A 22,399-nucleotide genomic window follows, 5' to 3' on the forward strand; every position below is an offset into this window, starting at 1 on the left:
AAATGCCATCATATTTTTCAATGTGTTCACCCATTTCAATAGTGTACTAAACATTAAATGGTCATATCCTGGGACAATCCATTCAAACACCATCCTTCAGATTGACTAGAAGTTGGACTCCTCTTAATTTACCAGACCATGGATTTGTGCTGACCTTTGTTTCTTGCTTCCTTTTTCTGAAAACATTTTCAGAGGCGTGATGTGCTGTTGAAATAAAATGGAAGTGAGATTTTTAAAAGGTAAATAATAGATATTACCAAAGGGGATGGCAACAACTTCATAGGGCCTCGGTAAACCACACAAAGTCAAATAAATATGCAGAAAGAAAGCTAAATTGGAGGGAGACATCTTGAATGTTTCTGTGAAGTTGGAAGTACCACCTCCAAGATGAAAAGTGGAGGCAATCCTGCAGTACTGGGCATCAGAATCCTGGCCAACAATTTTGTCATTGACAGTTAATCAGCTAGGGCAGCTATTAAACCTGAGGGCTAAGTGCTCAACATCCTCAACAGAAACACAGTGGCCAGTACTGAGACTGCAGTCCAACATAAAGATGTTTCTTTAATGGGTATTCTGATTAGCATAATATTGAATATGCATATAGTTAAAGTGGGGAGGTAATGGTGTAGTGGTTATGCAAGTGGAGTTTAAACTCAGATCATGGGTCACGAATATAAAGCTAATCCTAGCAATAATGTCAATGACAATTATCACAAATTGATATCAACATCTGGTTTATGAAACATACAAATTAAGTGCAGAAGTAAGCCACTTGGACCTGGAACCTGCTCTACCATTCAATAAAATCACAGCTGATCTGATTTCTCTACATTCCTGCTCAGTCTGATAACTTTTCACCCCCTTGCTTGTATAAATAATCATGGAAATTGCCAATCTCAACTGCATTCTCATGGCCACATCCTGATTCCACTTTATCGCCACGTCATTGATTGTCCAACCACTCATCACCCTCTTCTCATCCTGTGTTAGTTATTCTTCTTTTTGCAAGTCTGTTTCATGCGTCTTAGTCTTGACGAGTGCAAGTTGGAAAACATTGCCTTTGTGTCAGTTTTTAGCAATTTTTTATAATAGATCTTGTTGTGGTTAGTCGTGAAGTAAAGAAAGAGAGAAATTATCCTTCATCTCTCCTTGTTTGTAATCCTGCATGAAGTCAAAGACCAGGAAGTGACCAGAGGTACTTGCAGTTTTTGTAACAGTCAAATTATCATTTGTAAACACTACCTTCTTGCTGGTAAAGTAACATTTATTCTTTTTGCTTTCTTACAGAAAAGAAGGATGCTGTCACTGATGCCAAACCTAAAGCAATTAAAAGTAGGTATTTCTATCACTATTTATGTATAAAGACATAAAAAATTGCATAAACATTATTATACATGTATTTATAAATACAAATGTATATACATAAAACAAAACTAATTTTGATTTTTAAGTTATGCTTTTTACGAAAAAACTTTATTGGTATAATATCACTTAATAAACTTTTAAGGGCTTTTCTTAAAACAGTGATTCATGCCTGTGTCCTAGGTTTAGATATTCAGTTTCATTTATGTGTCTTCAAGATAACTTGACTGAAACATGAGATAATGACGTTATCAGTTAACTGTTATAAATGTTAAACAGGTCATAAAAGACCTGACCATTGATAATTTCTAATCAATTATAATATTCAGTTCTAGAGACAGGTGATAAGATTGAACATAATTTGGTCATGTAATTGGAAATTTTCCCAATATTTCCTTATCTTTGACCGTGTTTCACAAAGGTAATATGATCAAAATTATTATCATACATACAAGATAACTCACAAAATGTTGACACAAGTAGGAATGAGCCTAAGCCACCAGGGAAACCAGGGTATGAGAATACCATTTCCACATAAATACATAAATTGAGAATTTTGTTTCTAGTTTGGCTTACTTGACCGAAGTGGGTCAAATCAATTTATTCAGGATCTTGCCATATGTAATTGAAGGAAAATATTATATTGAATGGTCAAGTGGAATATATAGGAACTAACTTTCTTAAAATTTTTATCAAGTAACAACTTTTTTCCCAAAAAAGTCTGAGAAATGGGATCAAACAGCAGTTAAACCAACAGTCTTCCCCTTTCTGTATTGCAATGGGTTTCTTTGCCTTTTCTCAAGGGGATGAAACAAGAGTTGTGTCTCCTAAATAATGCCAGGATGCTTTGCTAAAGGAATGAAGCAGCGGAGGTGATCCCAGACGCCTGCACAATTACTTGTCGTTGCAGCCCAGGGGTTTCTGGAGAGGGCCATTCTTAAACAATGGTTATGGTCTTGACATGGAAGTTCTTATCCTTGCTTCTGATTGCAAAAACCAGGGAAGATGAGCATCAAGTCAAAAAAGAAAGATAAATATTTTGTCGGTAATTTCCCGCCTAGTTGACAGGCTTTTGGGTCTTCTGGAGAATGACAACCAGAAGTTCCCAAGGCAAATAATGCAACTCCTGTTTCCATCATTATTTCCCAATAGGCCCTGCCTGTTAATGGTAGGATGTGCTATCCTACAATTTTCTGTTCTCTCCCCACCACCTCCACCTTAATTTTATTTTCCTGCTTCTCGGTCAAAGAATGATAGGAGGATATAGCAGCAAAGGAGGCCATTTAGTCCAGTGTCCCTATACTAGCTGTTTGGAAGCATTGTCCTGATAGTTCCTGCATTCATTCTGCTGTCCTGTAACTTTATTTCTTTCAAGTATTTGCGCATTTCCAATTTGAATGTACTAAATTATTTCCACCACCATTTCAGGCACTATATTGCAGATGATGATAATTAGTTTTATGTGGTCTCTAATACTTTAGTGAATAAACCTAAATCTGAGCCTTAAATGTTGACTGTTCCACCACTGGGAATATCTTCACCCAATTTCTTAAGTTAAAACAGCATTGATTGAAATGTGGGCAGAAGGTGATCGATCCTTACAGAAAGAGAGTAACTCCAGAAATATTGTTTGAAAACAGTCAGAAAACTTTGAACCGAGGCGCTGATGGAATGAATAAGATAACTGAACAGCTCTATATTAGTGGGGCACCTCTAATTTACCTCTCTCTAAATTAATCTTTCATGGTGTTGCTTCCATTTAGCACACGCTCTAAATAGAATATGTGGAACATGAGCTAATATTGGAGACTTACTAATCACATTGCACAACAGTTGTGCTGTCTCCAGTAGAATTCTATGTCCACAATAATGCACACAGGCATTGATTACAGTGTCATTGGCTGGGTGTCTTTGGCTGTTTCAAGTAACGTAGAAATACAACTTCTGTTTTTGTAATGTGTGTGAAAATGGTTCATTATCTTTATGTTGCTTTTCCTAGTGATAGAATATGTGGAACATGAGCTAATATCGGAGACTTACTAATCACATTGCACAACAGTTGTGCTGTCTCCAGTAGAATTCTATGTCCACAATAATGCACACAGGCATTGATTACACTGTAAAGCTCAGCCTATGGTGTTCTACTTTCTGAAAATCAGGCACCACTATACCTTTTCAGTTTCAGGATCTGGAATTGCAAGAAGCAATGCTGGACTGAATGAACTTATCCTTCTTACAGTGACTGACTGTGTGGAGTTTGCACATTCTCCCAGTGTCTGCGTGGGTTTCCTCCGGGTGCTCTGGTTTCCTCCCACAGTCCAAAGATGTGCAGGTCAGGTGAATTGGCCATGCTAAATTGCCCGTAGTGTTAGGTAAGGGGTTAGTGTAGGGGAATGGGTGGGTTGCGCTTCGGCGGGGCGGTGTGGACTTGTTGGGCCGAAGGGCCTGTTTCCACACTGTAATCTAATCTAATCTAATCTACTCTAATCTAATCTTATGTTGTGCAATCATACAACAATGGAAATAAAAACAGGGGCAATGTTTTCTCTTACAATGGAGTATGGGTTTCATCGGCAGTGTCAGCATTTGTTGTCTATCCCTTCTTACCCTTGAGAAAAGTGGATTGCTAGGACTTTTCCAAAAAGCAGTTAAAGGTCAACTTGTTTGCTATGGGACTGAAGGAACCAGTCAGACCACAGTTGGAACAGTCTTGTACCCTTTATCCAAGAAATGAGTTACTGGCATTGGACGTTGTTTCAAGAAGTTGATTGGACTGATACCAGGAATGGAAGCACTGTTTTATGAGGAAAGGTTGAGTAGGTTGGGACTGTGCTCGTTGGAATTTAGAACAGTGAGAGGCAACCTTATTGAATGTATGATTCTTCAGGGACTTGATCAGATGCGGAAAAGTTGTTTCCTCTTCTGGGAGAGTCGAGGAACAGAGGGTATAATCTCAGAACAAAGGGTCACTCATTTAAGACAGATGAGAAAGAATTTTCTTCTCGAAGGGTTGTGAATCTGTGGAATTCTTTTTGCAGAGGCTGGGTAATTAAGAATATTCAAAATTGATATAGATTTTTCATTATTAAGGGAAACGGATTATAAAAAAAGGCAGGAAAGTGGATTTGAGGATTACCAAATTAGCCATGATCTCAATGAATGGCACAGCAGACTCAATGGGCTGAGTGGTCTACTTCTGCTCTTATGTCTTATGTAGGCCAGATCGGGCAAATACAGAAGATTTCCTTCCCAAAAGGACATCAGGGAACAAAATGGGTTTCATAACAATCGATGATAGTTGCATGGCAATCATTGTAGGTTTCAATTCCAGATTTTGAATTGAATTTAAATTTCACCAGCTGCAGTGATGGGATTTGAACAAGTGTCTTCAGAGCATTCACTTCAAGAATTAGCCTGAATCAACGACTAATTTTATGACTCTTCCATGATGTCACCATTGCCCCTAGAGGTAAAAAGGGGCTGCTGATCAGATAAGAGCCATGTTATATTATCACACTAAATGAAAACTACTTCCAGTATACACTGCTTTAGTGCTGGTGAGATGATAGTTTATCTGGAATTATATGGGTTAGTTGCAGTTTCCAAAAGATCTAATAAAGTACAATTCTAAAAATAGTTGTATAGACTACAAGGAAAAATTTAATTATGAATTAATTTGAATCAAAGTGTATTTTGAAAAAAAAAAGAAAGTCTATGTGATCTGCAATCAAACCAATCACAAAGTTAGCAGATTTAATACCAAACGTTGGGAAAAATGAGATCGAATTTTACTTTTTAACAATGCTGAATTGTTTGTTCATGGATCAACTAAATATAATTTAAATCTTGATAACTTGTTTAGTGCCATGAGCATACTAAATTATGTTGTTAGTCTATTTGAGTTACAAACTAGCTCCATCTCCAAGTTATGTAGTGTTAATAAGTATTCTGTAATAGTAGCATCAATTTATCAAAGTGTTATCATGTGCTAAGATGTTATGGCATTCCTATTTTCAGAAAGAAGAGTTTAATTCTGGAATCTGATGTTTAGTCCTTTGCCATTCAGTTATGAGGCATCACATGAACATCTTGGAGTAATGCAGAATACCAAAAAGCCACAAACTGTGTTTCTGGTCTGCTGAAAATGCCAGTGATTCTGGAGAACTGCAGCCTTTATACTTAGTTATTTATCCCTGGTCTGATAATCTTTCTGGGGCTATGGATTACTTGCAATACTGTCAACAGCTCACTGATGTAATTATGTTCATATTAGTTTGCCTATCTTAAACAAACATTGGCAATGAGCATCACTGAATTCTTAAGTGTCATAGGTCAGAAGTCACATGACACCAGGTTCTGATCCGACGGTTTATTTGAAATCACAAGCTTTCAAAGTGCTGCCTCTTCATCAGGTGAACTGGAGGGGCAGAGCTCCAAAAGCTTGTGATTTCAAATAAACCTATTGGACTCTAACTTGGCGGTGTGTGACATCTGACCTTGTCCACCCTAGTCCAACACCAGCTCCGAATCATAAGTGTCATAGAATATTGTAACCCTAAAAATTTGCAGACTTGATATAAATAATTCCAGCATAAAATTAGGGAACATCTGTCAGAAGGGTCCAAGCCAAGCATATGTTGCTTTGCCACCATACATAGAACATAGTGTAGTGCACCGTAGGAACAGGCCCTTTGGCACACCATATCTGTGCCAACCATGATGCCATTTTAAGCTAAACCATTATGCCATTCTAAACGAATCCATGCACTCTTACTTGCTTTTACTTAACAGGGAAAGAGATGGAAAAAGCTAGGGTGGCCTTGGACTTCCAAACTTTGGAGGTCTGCACTCTTTCTGTCAATGTACCCAAGTAAATGTTGGATCTGGTGAGACTGTTGATTAGTAGATTGTGGCCCACAGGAGGCTTGTGTCATCACCATAGCTTGGAGCTACTCCAACCTCTGGATACACTTAAGAGTGCCCTCAGTATACATCTATTAATGTAGGCTCTCACTTATCACATATTAATTGGTGAATGTCTGACTAATCATTGGAAATTTGATGGAGTTAGCAGCATACATCTGAAGTGTCCATATTTGCTTCTAATGGTTGGAAACACTTCCACTCTCCAAAAGCTCTCACATCGCCATGCTTCTTGTGTAGATGCATGGGAACACTACCTCCTGCAAATTCCCCTCCAAGCCACACATAATCCTGAGTTTGAACTGTATTGTCTTTCTTCAATGTCACTGAGTCAAAATCCTGGAACTTGCTAGGACAGTTACTAATCCATGTGGATTTTCATGGTTTACTGTTGAAGCAAAATTAAATAACTATTGTTATATCACTACAGCAGACCTGTCAAGGATTACTCATTTTGATAGGAGGTCACTCCTTTTGGTTTGCTAATGTTAACTATTGAGAAAATACTTGGAGAAAATTTTAAGAATTACATTTATGATCTGGAAGCGAGAACAATCCTATGTGAAATTCAATAAATATTTCAGAACCAATAGATGAAAATACAATAGGCGCTATATTGCTCCTTTTTTTTTCTGAGATCTCACCTGATAGAGGTCCCAAATATGTTTTGTCACAGATTGTACCCACAATATGAAATTCGATCAGTGGCTACCAACATTCCTTCCTCGCCAACAACTGGATGCTTCCTTTTCAGGAACTGTAAGCCACATGGCCTTTTATAGAATGGTTGTTAATGCTGTAGGCCTGTAAGACCTACTGCAATATCATTTTCTGTTGCTCTGTCTTTGGGTGTAAGCCTCTTTCAAAGAATCTCGACCAGGACAATATGGGAGATGTGGTAATGGCTTAAATCTAATAAGGGTGGGTTCAAATTCTATTCATTCATGGGATAAGGGTGTTGCTGGTTTGGCCAGCATTTATTGCCCCTCCCTTGACAAGGTAGTGGCAAGGTGTCTTCTTGATCTGCACACCATATTGATGTAGATAGGCCTACAAAGGTATTAGGGAGGGAGTGCCAGGATTTTGACCCAGCAACATGGACGGAATTGCGATGAATTTCTAAGTCTACATCGTGCTTAGCTTGGAGGGAAACCTGCAGATGCGGTGTCCCCATGTGTATGCTGCCCTTGCCTTCTAGGTGGTATTTGTCATGGATTTGATAGATGCTGTCTAAGGAGCCTTGTTGAATTTTTGCAGTGCATTTTGTAGATGGGACACTACTGCTGTGTGTCAATGGTGGAAAGCATAAACATTTGTGGATATGGTACCAGTCAAATGGGCTGCTTGCTTTTGAATGGTGTCAAGGTTTTTGAGTGTTTTTGGAGCTGCACTCATCCAGGCAAGTGAGAGGTTTTCCATTACACTCCTGACTTTTCCCTTGTAGATAGTGAACAAACTTTGGGAAGTCGTGAGGTGAGTTACTTGCTGCAGGATTCCTAACTTCTGACCTCTTGTAACCATAAAATGTTACATGACTCATCTAGTTCAGTTTCTGGTCAATTGTATTCCACAGGATATTGATAATGAGGGGTTCAGTGATGGTAATGGAAATAAATATTGCATGTCACTTGCGTATTGCCCCTGTTATTTTCCATTTGTCAGCCTAAACATGAATATTGTCCAATTCTTGTTGCATTTCAACACAAACTGTTTCATTACCTGAAGAGATGTGTGTGGTCCATCTGCTCTGTAGGTGTGTAATAACATTTCTGAATAGGTTGGTTGGAAAATATTTACACTGCTGAACGATGGACTTGTTTGACATAATGGCAGTGTTTCTACCCCTGGACCAGGAGGCCCAGGTTAAATTCCCACTAGTCCAGATGTATGTCTAGTAACATCTCTGGACTGGTTGATTAGAAAATGTCTACCCCAATGAACTCCTACCAAAATGGCTCCCCCTCCATCAACCACAACTATCATCCTTTGTGTTGATTCCAACAGCTTTGAAATTTTCCCCCTAGATTCTCAATGTCTCTACATTTGCTTAGGTATCTTGATGCCACACTTGGTCAAATGAGGTCTTGATGTCAAGGGTTGTCACTCTCCCCCCACCTCTGCATTCAGCCCCTTTTCTTCTATATTTGCACAACAGTTGTAATAAAGTAAGGAGTTGAGAGGGCCTGGAAGAACTCAAACTAAGCACCATTGAGTATGGTTATTGCTAAGCCTGTGCTGCTTGATGAAGAGTGGGGTAGATTTGTCCAGCTTTCTAAGTAAAGGATATACAAGAAAAAATGTATTTTCCACTTGATTGAGATCCAGTGTTTGTATCTGTGAGCGGCTTGATTAAGGACACAACAAGTCTTCAGTATTATTGCTCGAATATTGTAAGGCCCCATAGCCTTTGGAGTATCCAGTGCCTCCAACTGTTTTTTGATATCATGTGCAGCAACTTGAATTGGCTGAAGACTGGATCTGTAATGCTGGGACCACTGGGGGAGGCCAATATGAATCATTCAATTAATACTTCTGGTTGAAGATTTTTGTAAGCACTTCACTCTTATCTGATGTATTGGGCTCTCCCACATCAATAATGGGGATATTTGTGGCGCTCTCTCCCCCTGCAGTGAGTTATTTGGTTGTTCGCTGTTGTTCATTTAAGACTGGATGTGGAGCAGGGCTTGTAGAACTCTGAGCTGATCTGTTGGAAATTTCTTGGTATTGTCTGTCACTTATTCCTTATGCTGTTTGACACATACATTGGCTTGTGTTTTGTAATTAGAACATGCTGGAAATACTCAGCAGATCGGGCAGCATTTCTGAAAAGAGCTGTAGATATAATAGACTTGCCTCATTACCTTTGGTGCCTTGCTCATCGTGTTCTCCCACTCACCACAGTAGAAGCACTGGTCACTTCCAGACTGTTACAGGATTTCTGATGTCATCTTTAAAGCCAAGTTGTGTACCAGATCAAGTGCTGGCAGTCCAGAGCTGCCCTGCACAGTTCACGCCAATTACCTCAGTAATATTGTACAGAGGGAAATTGGTACCCTGCTTCACTGATGTGGACCTGGAGGTTCTGCTGGAAATGTGGGTGTGTGCAGTTGCTGCTCGTGGAGCATGCCCTGATATATTGGTGACTGCCGCTGCACAAATGGTGAGTTGGAGTCACAAGGTAATCGTGCTGAGTTTCATAACAGGAATTATCGCAGTCTAGTTTTTATTTGGTGGGTTGGGGGATGGGGAAACTACTTTTTCTTTTCCCCTTAAATAACACTCATTTCCCCAATTACTGGATGAAAATGCCTTTATTGCCTTAAGGTTGTCTTTTGCAGTTTCTCTGCAGGAGATTTTATTCTGAGTTTTTTCCTGTTCAGCTCTGTGGCTCTTTTGGCTGCTAGTTGGTCTTAAATTTGTATGAGCAATCCTTTTGAAAAAGTGATATTATTTGTGGTTCTTCTCTTCTCCAACTGATTCTGTTTCTTAATCTTCTCTGCATTGCCTGACCCCTAGGTTTAGACTGCGATCTTGAAACAGGACTAAACCTTCACTCTAAAGACCTAATCCTTTATATCTTTCCTTCCTCAGGAGCACTGCTCTATACAGCTTTTCTTTTCCAAGATCTTCTTGGGACTCAAAAATATCTACCTAAAGTCAAAAGTGAAACATCAGTTATGGATGTTTTCCTTGCGCTTAAAGCAATCCTTTTGAAAAAGTGATATTATTTGTGGTTCTTCTCTTCTCCAACTGATTCTGTTTCTTCATCTTCTCTGCATTGCCTGACCCCTAGGTTTAGACTGTGATTTTGAAACAGGCATTCCCATGTCATGAATATTGGAAATGAGATAGAAGCTATTATTACGTCACCTCTGTTATTTTAATGTCATTTGAATACTCCAGCCTGATTCAGCATGGAGCTTTCCACTTTCATTCCTTGTGTCCCAGGAAGTACATGCCATTTTAGATTACTTACATGTGGAAACAGGCCCTTCGGCCCAACAAGTCCACACCGACCCGCCGAAGCGCAAACCACCCATTCCCCTACATTTACCCCTTTACCTAACATTATGGGCAATTTAGCATGGCCAATTCACCTGACCTGCACATCTTTGGACTGTGGGAGGAAACCGGAGCACCCGGAGGAAACCCACGCAGACACGGGGAGAACGTGCAAACTCCACGCAGTCAGTGGCCTGAGTCAGGAGTTGAACCCGGGTCTCTGGTGCTGTGAGGCAGCAGTGCTAACCACTGTGCCACCGTGCCATGTGCAAAGGAAGTCAGTCATTTATGCAATGGTTCTCTGGTCTTATTTTTCTCTATATTGCTGCACTTGAGTTACTAGAAACAGATAAACTAGCCCAATAAATAGTTTACCTCTAGATCCCCTGTGATGGATGTTGACTTATAATCATTGTGTGTGTGACATGAGGATACTGGATTGCAGGACATTGAAAAGCTAGTATAATGTTAAGATCAATGCACTTCAGCCAATTCTTCACCAATTTCTCTCCCATATTCTCTCTAACCCTGTTGAATGGTGGTGCAGGCCCAAAGGTTTTAATTGCACAATATACCTTCTACCTCTCACATTCCTATTTCTGGCAATTAAATCCCTCTCTCTGGTGTCTTTGTATGTGGAAGAATAGAACAGTTCAATAATGCCAGACAGGTCAGATTACATGGGATGCCAAATGCCCATTTGTTAGTACCTGCATAGATGCACACCATGCGTACTAGTAAATTTAAGTACACTGATAGGTATTGTAGATTGGGCAGTTCTATGGAAAAGAAATCAGTACATAGGTAGATTTGATATGATATACTTTGGGGGCTGTATCTTAGAAAATAATGAACTAAATGGGGTAGACTAAACTAAGGAACCTAGAGATAAAATTGAAGAAGTTATTATAAGCAATGTCAATTAAATGCTACCAAATTTGAGAAATCACATTTATTGGAAATCATTGAACAAATTGCTTTCTTTTTCCCTTTGGAATTCTGAATATGTTGAATAGGGTAGATGTGGAGAAAATATTCTGCCAATTTGAAAATTCAGAACAAGCTACCATGGATTCACATTAGTTGCTTAGAAATTCAAGAAAAGAAGGATACCGGATTTCTATACTGAAAAAGTCTTTAGAAATCAGAACTTTCTTTCGGGTATTGGTTGCTTGGATTGTTTTGAAAGGAATTGCTTATAAAGACATATACTGAAAAGTTAAGATGAGGCGGATGGATGTGAGGAGACTTGTGTGGAATATAAACACCAGCACAGACCAATTAGCTTGAATGGTCCGTTTTAATGCTGTATAATCATTTCTCAAGGATGCTGGGACAAATAACCTGATACCAGAACTAATAGCAATCAAAGACTGAACAAGTGTATTGTTGGATGCTTCCACAGAATTACTCTAAAAATAGTATATCATGCAAAAGAAGGTGGTTTGGGTGATTTAAGACAGCATATCCTGATTGGCTTCACCTGCTAAGATGTCGCTTCCGAGGTTGAAAGGCGTGGGTTATTAGAAAACTGGATGCAGAGTTGTGCCATCCATGGCACAGATACTTACAGCTACCACACGGCCTATGGACTACTTTGATTCCAGCAGGTGTTAACAGTGGACAAGTCAGATCCCAGACAGGAACTAGCTTGATAGATCATTGTTTGTTTTTGTTTTAATGAAGTGTTCTCTTACTGAACTCTTATAAGCACACAATATTGCAGATTTTGAATAACCTAAAATATCTACTTATAATACAAATTCAAAGATTTAAAACATATAGAAATAAAGTATCCCATTAATACCAAAACACAACTTTATAAATTGAAAAATAAACAGCTTTTAAGAATGCATAAAACATCCCGGTAAAGTTCTCAAAATACCTCTCATTGGTACAGCAGCCAAAATACCCACTATAACCCAGATCCATAATATTCACATGAGTATCCATGTATTTAACCCTTCGGTAGGTTTGTCATTTGGGAATTTAATTGTTAAACTGGAAATACAATAACTTCTTTTTGGCACTATCATACATTTGAGCTTCACTGAACTCGGCTTAAGTGACCTCTTCATCTGGTTTGGAATCAGGACTAAACCTTCACTCTAAAGACCTAATCCTTTATATCTTTCCTTCCTCAGGAGCACTGCTCTATACAGCTTTTCTTTTCCAAGATCTTCTTGGGACTCAAAGAAATCTACCTAAAGTCAAAAGTGAAACATCAGTTATGGATGTTTTCCTTGCGCTTAAAAGAAATTCCAGAAATCTGTTTTAAGGTCCCATTACTTACCTTGCTGCATTGCAAACAATTTAAAATAAACAAAAGTTCATTCATGTACAAACCCATTTATGCTACAGCCAGGCTTAAACATAAACAGTATTTTTAAAAAGAAATTGCTGTTATTACAGAAATACCTTTAACTGTTAACTTCAGACACACAGAAAATCCTCCATTTGCTAACCCAGACCCAAAATCACCCCAAATATCATTTAGAAATTATACTTATAAAATTACATGGTGGCAAACACATCGGTGACAGGAATCAGCAGCTGTGGCCTGTACTTTGCCCAATCATTGCAAAGCTGCCCTCATGATGTAATCGAAAGACAGAGACAGCAACTTCTTATGACTGCCCTCACATTAACAATAGCCAAGTTTGTACTTGGTTGCTGTCCAAGCCTGCACCATGGTTTCCTTAGCTGTAAGTCTTAAAGTAATGTCTGTGTGCTCAACTACTGGCTTCATATGCCATTAGAAATCATGAAGGAACAACGACATAATGTGAGATTTTAGTTAAACTGAGGCAATAGTTTTATTTTTTTCCTGAAGCATGTTAGTGAGCCAGTTAGAATTTTGAAACAAACTGTGCCTTGGTCATTTTGATTCTCCTGATTAATTAAACTTAATTTTAAAAGGGGGCGGGATTATGAACTCAGTTTAATTAGTGCCAAAGCTATTATAAAATCTATCCCACTTGAAAGCCCTGCATATCAGCTGACCATGGAAAATTTGTGTTCAAAAAGGCTTCACAAACAAAGGCTTCACCCTCCCACTCACACACACGTACACACAGACTCACTTGCTCCCTCACATACACATACACACAGGGGGTCCATTTGGGTCACAAAATCTGTTAATTCAAACTATTCAATTGTAAACTGAGCCCAGATCTGAAAACGGAGTCTTCTGGCACATGTATCATTACAGGCATTATGTATGATTTACTGATATGAGTTTCCAGTATGAGACACACAATTTCACTTCTTGGAACTGGAGATTTGTTTTACTGAAATTACTGGCTGTTGAAATTCCAGTTCAGTTCTCAAGCGTCCTTCCCTTTTCAGAATAAAATGACTGTTATATTAATGAGGAACATTCAATGCAATCAATAGCATTAAAATTTTATCATGGATTGATAACTTTATCCATCTTCAACAAAGAACAGGTTTGAGCAGCAGGGCATTACTCCATCTCGATGTTGAACTATTGCCATCATTGCTGATCTAAAAATTCACTTCACTCCAGCAGTCAAGTCACTGCTGTCCATGTAGCTGATCTAAAAGAAGAGACAAAACAGTTGAGGAGCCACAAAGAGTTTTTTTTAAAAAAACCTACCAAACAATTGAGATGGAGCTGAACTACCTTTGTTGCTATCTAAGTTTCCTATCCAGCTTAAAACATAGGCATTTATGTTACAAAAAGTGATTGTCCCTGTTCCTATCAGTCAGCACATCTTAAAACTCATTAAAAACTCCTACTCTTTTGTACTTCTGAACTTTTCTACTCATTTTTGGCACGTATATTTTTATTGGTTTAAATTCTCATTAATTTATCTGTTAGTTTTCATCAGCATTTCTCAGAATGATTTTGATATTATCATTCTATTTGTTTAATTGCAGATACAGTTGACGATTTATTGTGATGTGATTGTTCCTTGATAATTCTGGGATGTGGTTATTTATATCTAATTATTGCACATTACATTGGCCTAACTATTCCAAATGATGTATTTAAAGGTTGACTTCATTTTCCCTCTTTTAGAACCAGATGTAACACCAAAGAAAAAAGATGCTGCTCCAGTAAAACTAGGTAGGTAAAAGTATATATTAAAATAAACATTGAAATTTATTTCTGAAGTGTGTATTACATTAGAAAACTCTTTTGCATGTCCTCACATGCAATCCGTGCTTTAGGGAGTAGAAGCCTAAGGTTAGCATGTTTATCAATGTTTTCCTTAAGGCATGGAAATGCAACATGTGTGCCATGGATTACATCTCACTATTCCAAAGGATGAATTTCCCAGCTCTCCTGTAAAGTGCATTTGACAAAGATGAACCTGGCCAACAAATGAAGATCACATACTTTAAAAATTTCTCCATGACATAAAAGTTGAGTGCAATGATCATGTTCATTATCACAGTGAGAGCAGTGCAGTCCAGGTCATAATGCAGAATTTGGCAGAGTCATACACATCTCCTCACTACGGTCTAAATCTCCCAGGGATCTCCTATGCTCAGAACCAGTAAGAAACCAGTCCAGAATTGTCTGGGAAGATCATCACATATCACTAGGGAAAGATGCTCCATGCTGTAGAAATCATGATTGAAACTTTTCTTACAGCTGAGGCTCACATACTGCTTACTTCCAACTATCCCAGTTGATTTTGACAATAACCATGCACTATAATTTTTAATATATTGCCCCGAGTGCTTTGCGAGTGTATGGCCCAGAAATATAAAACTGCAACACCAAATTCTTCTCATTGTAATGTCTCAACTCCGAACTTAAAACCATAGAGTCATACAGGCTTCGGTCCAAATCGTCCATGCCAACCAGATATCCTAAATTAATCTAGTCCCATTTGCCAGCACTTGGCCCTTCCTATTTATGTACCCATCCAGATGCTTTTTAAATGTTGTAATTGTACCAGCCTGCACCACTTCCTCTGGCAGCTCATTCCATACATACACCATCCTCAGTGTGAAAAAGTTGCTCCTTGGGAAAAGGGCCAAAGTACAAAGGATATCCAAAAAATTGAAGGAAAAATATTTCAGAATACTGATCACTCTCTTTTGCTCTCAAAAAATGATTACCTGTTTTATTTGTAAATAGAAACTGCATCTACAACAGTGTGGAATTGCAAAGCTATCTTACTAGGCAGATATTCAAAATAGTTAAGAAAATCAATCTACTAGTTACTTATGTTGTGCATTTGAGGCATGTGACATTTTGAGATCTGAGCTTTATTTAGAAGTAGCTAATGAATTGTGAACATCAGATAAGTGCCCCCTTGTTCATTAGAGAAAGTGAGGACTACATATGCTGGAGATTAGAGTCATGAGTGTGGTGCTGGGAAAGCACAGCAGGTCAGGCAGCATCCGAGGAGCAGGAGAATCGATGTTTTGGACATAAGCCCTTCATTGTTCATTGTGGAAATACAATAACCTAGCTATTTGGAGACTGTGAAAGTCAGATGCTAGAAAGTCAGAGTCAATAAAGTGTGGAGCTGGAAAAAGCACTGCAGTTCAAGCAGCATCAGAGGAGCAGGAGAGTCAACATTTCAGGTTGGAACTGGGAGGGGGAAGGGGGCTGAGAAATAAACAGAAAGAGAGCAAGGGGCTGGTGCAAGGTGGGTGGGATGGCGATAGGGTGGATGCAGGTAGGAAGCGATTGTGATTGGTCAGTGAGAAGGGTGGAGCGGAGAGATGGGAAGGAAGATGAACAATAGGTCAGGTCAAGGGGTGGTGCAGAGAGGATTTACAACATAGCTAGACCGAGTGCACTCTTGGGGACTGGTTCAGGTCCACATCTGGCACCTTTCCCTGCAGCTGGACCTGGAATGAGATGGGGAGTGGAGTTGGGGAGTTTGGAAACTGGTGAATTTTATGTTAGGCTATAAGTTTGTAAGCTCCCAAGGTGGAAAATGAAGTGGTCTTCCTCCAGTTTGTGTGTGGCCTTGTGTTAGCGGTGGAGTAGGCCCAGGATGGACATGCCATTGAGGGAGTGGGAGGGGGAGTTCAAATGGTTGGCAACTGGAAGGTGGGATTGATTAGTGTGTACGGACTGTAGATGATCCCCGAACCGGTGCCCAAATTTGCACTTGGTCTCTCCGATGTAGAGGAGACCACATCAGGAGCAATGGATGGAGGTAAGAGGGCAGACTTTGCACCTCCTGCAGCCGCAGGGAAAGGTGCCAGATGTGGACCTGAACCATTCCCCAAGAGTATGCTCGGTCTAGCTATGTTGTAAACCAAACTAGACAACAATCGGAATGTGGTGCAGGAGGATTAGTTTTTTGTAAATTAATTGGGTTGCATTTATACTAGTGAAAGATATTAATTGGGATTTTACTTGAGCACTACACAATGTCATTTGGTGGAACTTGAGTCTAGATTTGATTTGAGTTACAATGCCTCTTTGAGAGTCTGTCATCTTTAATTTGCATTAATTTTTAAAAATTGATTTCAAAATGGCATAAAGAAACTGAAGGTGTGTTGTGGTTGGGTTAGGAGGAGTGTTTGAAGAGTTTCACTTTGTAAATAAGTATGAAGTCAAGCAAAGATTGGATCTAGAATCTTCCTTCATCAACTAGCTTTCAAAAACAGAAGATCGCACCTTGTGGGGAAAAGGGACTCACACAGACTACTAGTGGGCCATTTCTCTTCTGTGGAGGGACTTTCAGAAAGTATGTGCAGCAGAACACTGGCCCCTTCCAGGACCCTTCAGGAAACTGAATGATTTCGAATGAGGACCCAATTTTCCCCACCACCCAACACCCCCCATTCCCTGGAAGCCCAAATCAATCTTGACTGGTTGAAATCTATAGCCACTTGTTATGCCTCACTGGAGAGCATGCTGAAAATCAAGCATTGCATTCTCAGTGTCGTCGCAAGTGTTCACAATTTTGAAAAGTGCATATAATTCCCCAACATAACTGCCTTTTAGTCCCAGGCTGATAGTAAGCATAGATCAGGTTTCTGTATTTAACAAGAATGATATTTATTACAAATTAGTAGATTCTATTTGTGGTAAACAATAATGAGCCATTAGCATATAGTACTAGTTAAAACTCTAACCTCCTTATAAACTCCTCTTATACACACAGACAGACTATGCATAGAGGGAACAACTAGGGAAGTAGTTCAGTTGTTCCTGTTCACAGGATTTGGTGAAATGATATTTGTGCTGATCAGAGCTTTGTTTCTTGATCTTCCTTCTCCAGATGATTTCACTTGTTTCCAGGAGACGCAGAGTGACTGGTTCACATTGGTCTTGACTTATTAATTAAAAATCACAGCTTATTGCAACTGTTAAAGAAAAAGTAAACTGATTTTCTTCAAACTTATAAGACTGAAAAAGTTGTTTCTTTCTCTGAAAAGAAACAACCTTTGAATTTGAGGAGATTGGATATCTTCTCTCTATCTTGTTCTCAGCCCAAGCTGATCAGCTACAAGGAACTAATTACTTTGTTGTTAGCAGATGTAAGGCCTTTGTCATCGATAACTGGTCACTCGTCCACAGACTAATCGACTACTATTTGCCACCATAATCTCAATTTGTATGCAGCCTCCAGTTTGATCTATAAACCTTCTCCACTATTACTTGAACCAGTAGCTACTGTGTAAACAGTGTCTACGCTGAGTGTCAGGTTACTTGCTTTTCAAAACATGCGGCAGTCCCTCAATGACCGTTGGTTCTTAAAACTGTTCTTTTACCATTTCAGTCCACAATTAAAAATACAGAAAAATATTTTAAAATGGTAAATATGCACTGCATACAATAAATCTGTTGTTCGATTGCCAGATTTCTTTCTTTAACAGCTTGTTAATGTACGTTTTAAACTTTAATAAATCTCTTTCATTTTTGCTCACTACAGAGAAAGAGAAATCTCAAGCAGCAAAACCAGTAGCAAGTAAATATATCATTTTAAAAGCATGAAATGTAGCAGTAGATTTGTTTAAAAATGCTTTTAATTTGTGCCAGTCATGGATTCTGTGTAAGGTTTTTATTATTTTATGATTGGTTTTATTTTCTTCCATTATCATTATTTTCAGTTTTTACACACTGTCATATATCATTTGTTATTTAAAAGGGTGTTGCGTTTTTCATTTTCTGTTGTGTTCTTGCCAGGGTACACATGAAAATCAGATACATTCACTGCCCATTATTGTGTCTCCTGGTGCAAAAATGTGGCTCACTGTATCTCTGAATTTGGGTTTCAATGTGAGGCTGAGTTCCAGCACTCTCTACCAAAACCTAAAGCTATTTTAATGTTTTACAGCAGCAAAATAAACAGCTTTATTCTAAATCTTGCATTGAGACTTTTAATACAAGTAGTCTTACATTTACCTAATGGCCAACACGACCTAAAATAGTTTCACCTTCCATTGAATATTTTGTGTTTGATAAACAATTACAATCGTAACCAAGAATTTCATAACTGTTCAATGTATGCTCATTTACCAACATTTTTACTATAATATGTTAATGTTTACTATTGCTTCCAGACTGCCACAAACTTTAAACTGTGGTCTAACTTAAATAAAAAAATCATTTGCAGACATTTGCTATGAAGCATGGTGCTCTATCTTGTAATTATATTATGCAAAGGAGGATCATTTTAAAACTTAAATTACAGTTCTAACTCTGTTGCTAGGATACTTGTCATTGGATGTATCATTTGTTTCATAGAAAACAGTGGATTTGTGACATCAAAGGAAGAACAATGCAAGAGGTTTCATGAATCTGACAGCAACTGCAAAATTGCGTTCAGATTATTGTTTGCTGTTAATTGATACAATTCCCTCAGCCAAAACAACATTTGTATGCTTTTATTTTGATGTATCTTTTATGCTTTACTAGTACATTTAAAAATAAATTCCTGAAACCATTGTCTTTTTTGTCTTTGTATTGTAGAACCTACCAAAGAGAAGACAGCTCCTACATCACCAAAAAAAGCAGGTATCAAATATTTATCATTCCCTATTCTATGGTTCAAATTGCAGAGCACCTTTCAATGTGGTTCAATCTATCCATTCACATAGTTAACCATGGAAAAATAATTTGCACAAAATATCCTGTCATTTGTCAAGGAAAGTCATTCGCTGGTAACTAAACTTGCTCTTGCCCCAAGCAGTCCATGTTCATATGCAGCAAGACCTAGAAAATATTCATGCTTAACTAGGAAGTCAAAAATTCTATTCCCATCGCACAACTGCCAGACAATGGTCATCTCCAACAACACAAAAGGAATCTAATCATCTGTCCTTGCTATTCAATAGAGATACATTGACCCAAAACCTCCCTCCAAATCGGACCTGGTAAATATGCGTCTTTATTTCCCTTTCTTTAATTCTCTTAAATTCTGGTGATAGAGACAATTTATTTTGGATCTGTCTGATTCCTTGTAGCTTTCCAAAAATTGGTGCAAGCTTTATGAGACAGTTTCATCTGTTGGAAAGTTTACAGTTCTGCCTCGGCATCTCTTAGAGTGGGAATGCCCTTAGCTTTATTATGTAAAGTCACTTCAGCAAAATAAGTGAGAAAGTTTAATTTAATTTCTTAATAAACTTCAATCATTGCTAACCAATGTGATAACAGAGAAGCAATATTATATCCAGGTACTTAGATTCAATCTAACCAGCATTCCTGTAAAGCTTGATATTTAATACCTTGTAAGATAAATTTAAATCAATATAAATTAATTCAAAACCTCCTATGATAAGTAGTCAAAAAGCTTTAAATGTGGCATACATAAATACACACTACAAGTCAGAGGAAAATAAAAGGGCTTATGCCCGAAACGTCGATTCTCCTGTTCCTTGGATGCTGCCTGACCTGCTGCGCTTTTCCAGCAACACATTTTCAGCAGAGGAAAATAAATGGTTGGATTTTGCCTAAAAGAATAACGTTTCTGAATAACACACACTCTCATTCACCTCACAATTTGTTGCAAAGAGGAATACTCTGTATATGTGAATTACCATAAGTTGCTGGACAGTCTACGCTAATTTGTTGTTAACTGCTCCCTTACAATCTTGCTGTACTGTTGCTGTATTTGCATATTAATTTCCCATTAAAAACACCACAGAAAGAAAACTTGAGTAATTAGCATTATACATAAAACCATTGAACAATGTGATAATTATTGATAGTTGCCAATCAACTTCTCCTGCCCCGAATCTGAAAAATTATAAATGTTTGTACTCATTTCTTCAAGTTCTGAATAAGCATGGGAGATTTAAAATATGTAAAATTTTGTATTTTTTCTGACTTAACCATTTTTTTCTTTCACACTGTTTTACATTCCTTGGCCTTTGCTTTGTTTATTCTTTATCAATGAGAAATGTTTTTTATTCATTCATGGCATGAGGGCATCACTAGCTTGACCAAAATTTATTGCCCATTCCTTTTTGCCCATCAGCAGTTAAGAGTCAAAACATTGTTGTAGGTGTGGAGTCACACGTACGCCAGTCCAGGTAAGGATGGCAGTTTCCTTCCCTAAAGGACATTGCTGGAAAACCCATTTGGTTCACAATCGACCACGGATTCATAGCGATCATTAGACTCTTAATGCCAGTGTTTTTTAATATTGAGTTCATATTCTACCATCCGCCTTGGCAGGATTTGAACTCTTGCTCCCCAGAACATTATTTGGTCTCTGGATTAACAGTCTTGTGATAATATCCCCTCGTACACAGTTTGGCCCAAATATGCATTTGCTCTTTTGCTGTACCATTATCAGTTTGACCTTCCAGTATTTCTGTGGACAAGAAATGTTAAACCCTAAAAGTGCTTTGATAAATCTAACATACTGAAAAGCTGTGAGATCTTCCCTACAGCAAAATCTGACTCAATTTAGAGTCAGAGAAGATTACAGCACTGAAAAGGGCCCTTCATCTCATCAAATCTGTGACTGTCAAAAACTAGCACCTAACTATTCTAATCTCTTTCCCAGCATTTGGCCCATAGCCTTGTGTTCCCCGGCATTGCAAGTGTACATCTAAATCTTTCTTAAATGCCGTAAGTGTTTCTCCCTCTACTTTTCCTTTTGGATTATGATTTCCTCCCATCCCCTCTAACCCTCCTGCCTGATAGCTTAAATCTATGCCTAGCAGTCATTGATCCTTATCAAGGGGAAAAGTCTCTTCCTGGAATATCTATGCCCCTGATTATTTGATACATGTCAATCCTGTCTTTCCTCAGTCTACTCTACTGGGGAAACAACCCCAGTCTACTCAATCTCTCTTCATAACTAACTGTCCAGCCCAGGCAATATCAGAGTAAATCACTTCCATACTCTCTCCAATGCAATCCATTCCCTCCTATAATGCAGCTTCCAGAACTGCACATAATACTCGAACTGTGGCCTAACCAACATTTTATATAATTCCAACATAACCTCTCTGCCCTTAAATTCTGTATCTTGGCTAATATAGGCATGTATCCCATGTGCTTTTGTAACCATTTTATCTACCTGTCCTGCTATCTTAAGGGGCCAGTGGACATGCACACCAGGATCTTCTGATCCACATCGCTCCCCAGGGTTCTACTCTTCATCCCGGATTCCCTTACCTTGTTTCTACTGCCCAAATACATCACCATTCGCATAACTGCAATGAATTCTATTCATCACTGATCAGCCCATCTGTATCCTCTGGTACTCTAAGACTATCCTCCTCACTGTTTACATGCCACCAATTTTTGTATCATCTGTGAACTTATTGATCAACTGTCCTACATTTAACTTAAATCATTCATCTGTACCAGAAATGGTAAGAGTTCTGACCTCCGTGGGATCCCACTGGATACAGGCTTCCCGTCACAAAATCACCCCATTGACAATCACTCTTTCCTTCCTTCCACTCAACCAATTCTGGATCCAGTTTGCAACTCTCCTTGGATCCCATGGGGGCTTAAGTTTGCCATCACTCTCCCATCTGGAACCTTATCAAAAGTCTTGCTGAAGTCCAAGTAGTAGACTGTGTCAAATGTATTGCAATGATATACACACCCATTCACCACCTTGAACAATTAAATCATGATGTTCAGACATGATCTGCCCTAAACAAAACCATGCTAACTGTTTTTGATTAATCCATGCCTCTC

The 22,399-nt window shown here is 38.6% G+C and overlaps 1 protein-coding gene across 31 annotated transcripts in view; it reads left to right on the forward strand.

Annotated features, from left to right (window-relative positions):
* Positions 1-22,399, forward strand: part of LOC122544790 (neurofilament heavy polypeptide-like) — a 196,001-nt gene that overhangs the window by 78,843 nt on the left and 94,759 nt on the right. For all 31 annotated transcript variants that reach the window (XM_043684122.1, XM_043684127.1, XM_043684177.1 and 28 more), the window contains 4 exons: positions 1,288-1,332; positions 14,333-14,380; positions 18,168-18,203; positions 19,208-19,252. In XM_043684122.1, coding sequence (XP_043540057.1) covers positions 1,288-1,332; positions 14,333-14,380; positions 18,168-18,203; positions 19,208-19,252 — 174 coding nt within the window. The remainder of the gene's footprint in view (positions 1-1,287; positions 1,333-14,332; positions 14,381-18,167; positions 18,204-19,207; positions 19,253-22,399) is intronic.

Source organism: Chiloscyllium plagiosum, chromosome 3 (assembly GCF_004010195.1).
Source record: "Chiloscyllium plagiosum isolate BGI_BamShark_2017 chromosome 3, ASM401019v2, whole genome shotgun sequence".
In the NCBI taxonomy this organism is placed as follows: Eukaryota; Metazoa; Chordata; class Chondrichthyes; order Orectolobiformes; family Hemiscylliidae; genus Chiloscyllium; species Chiloscyllium plagiosum.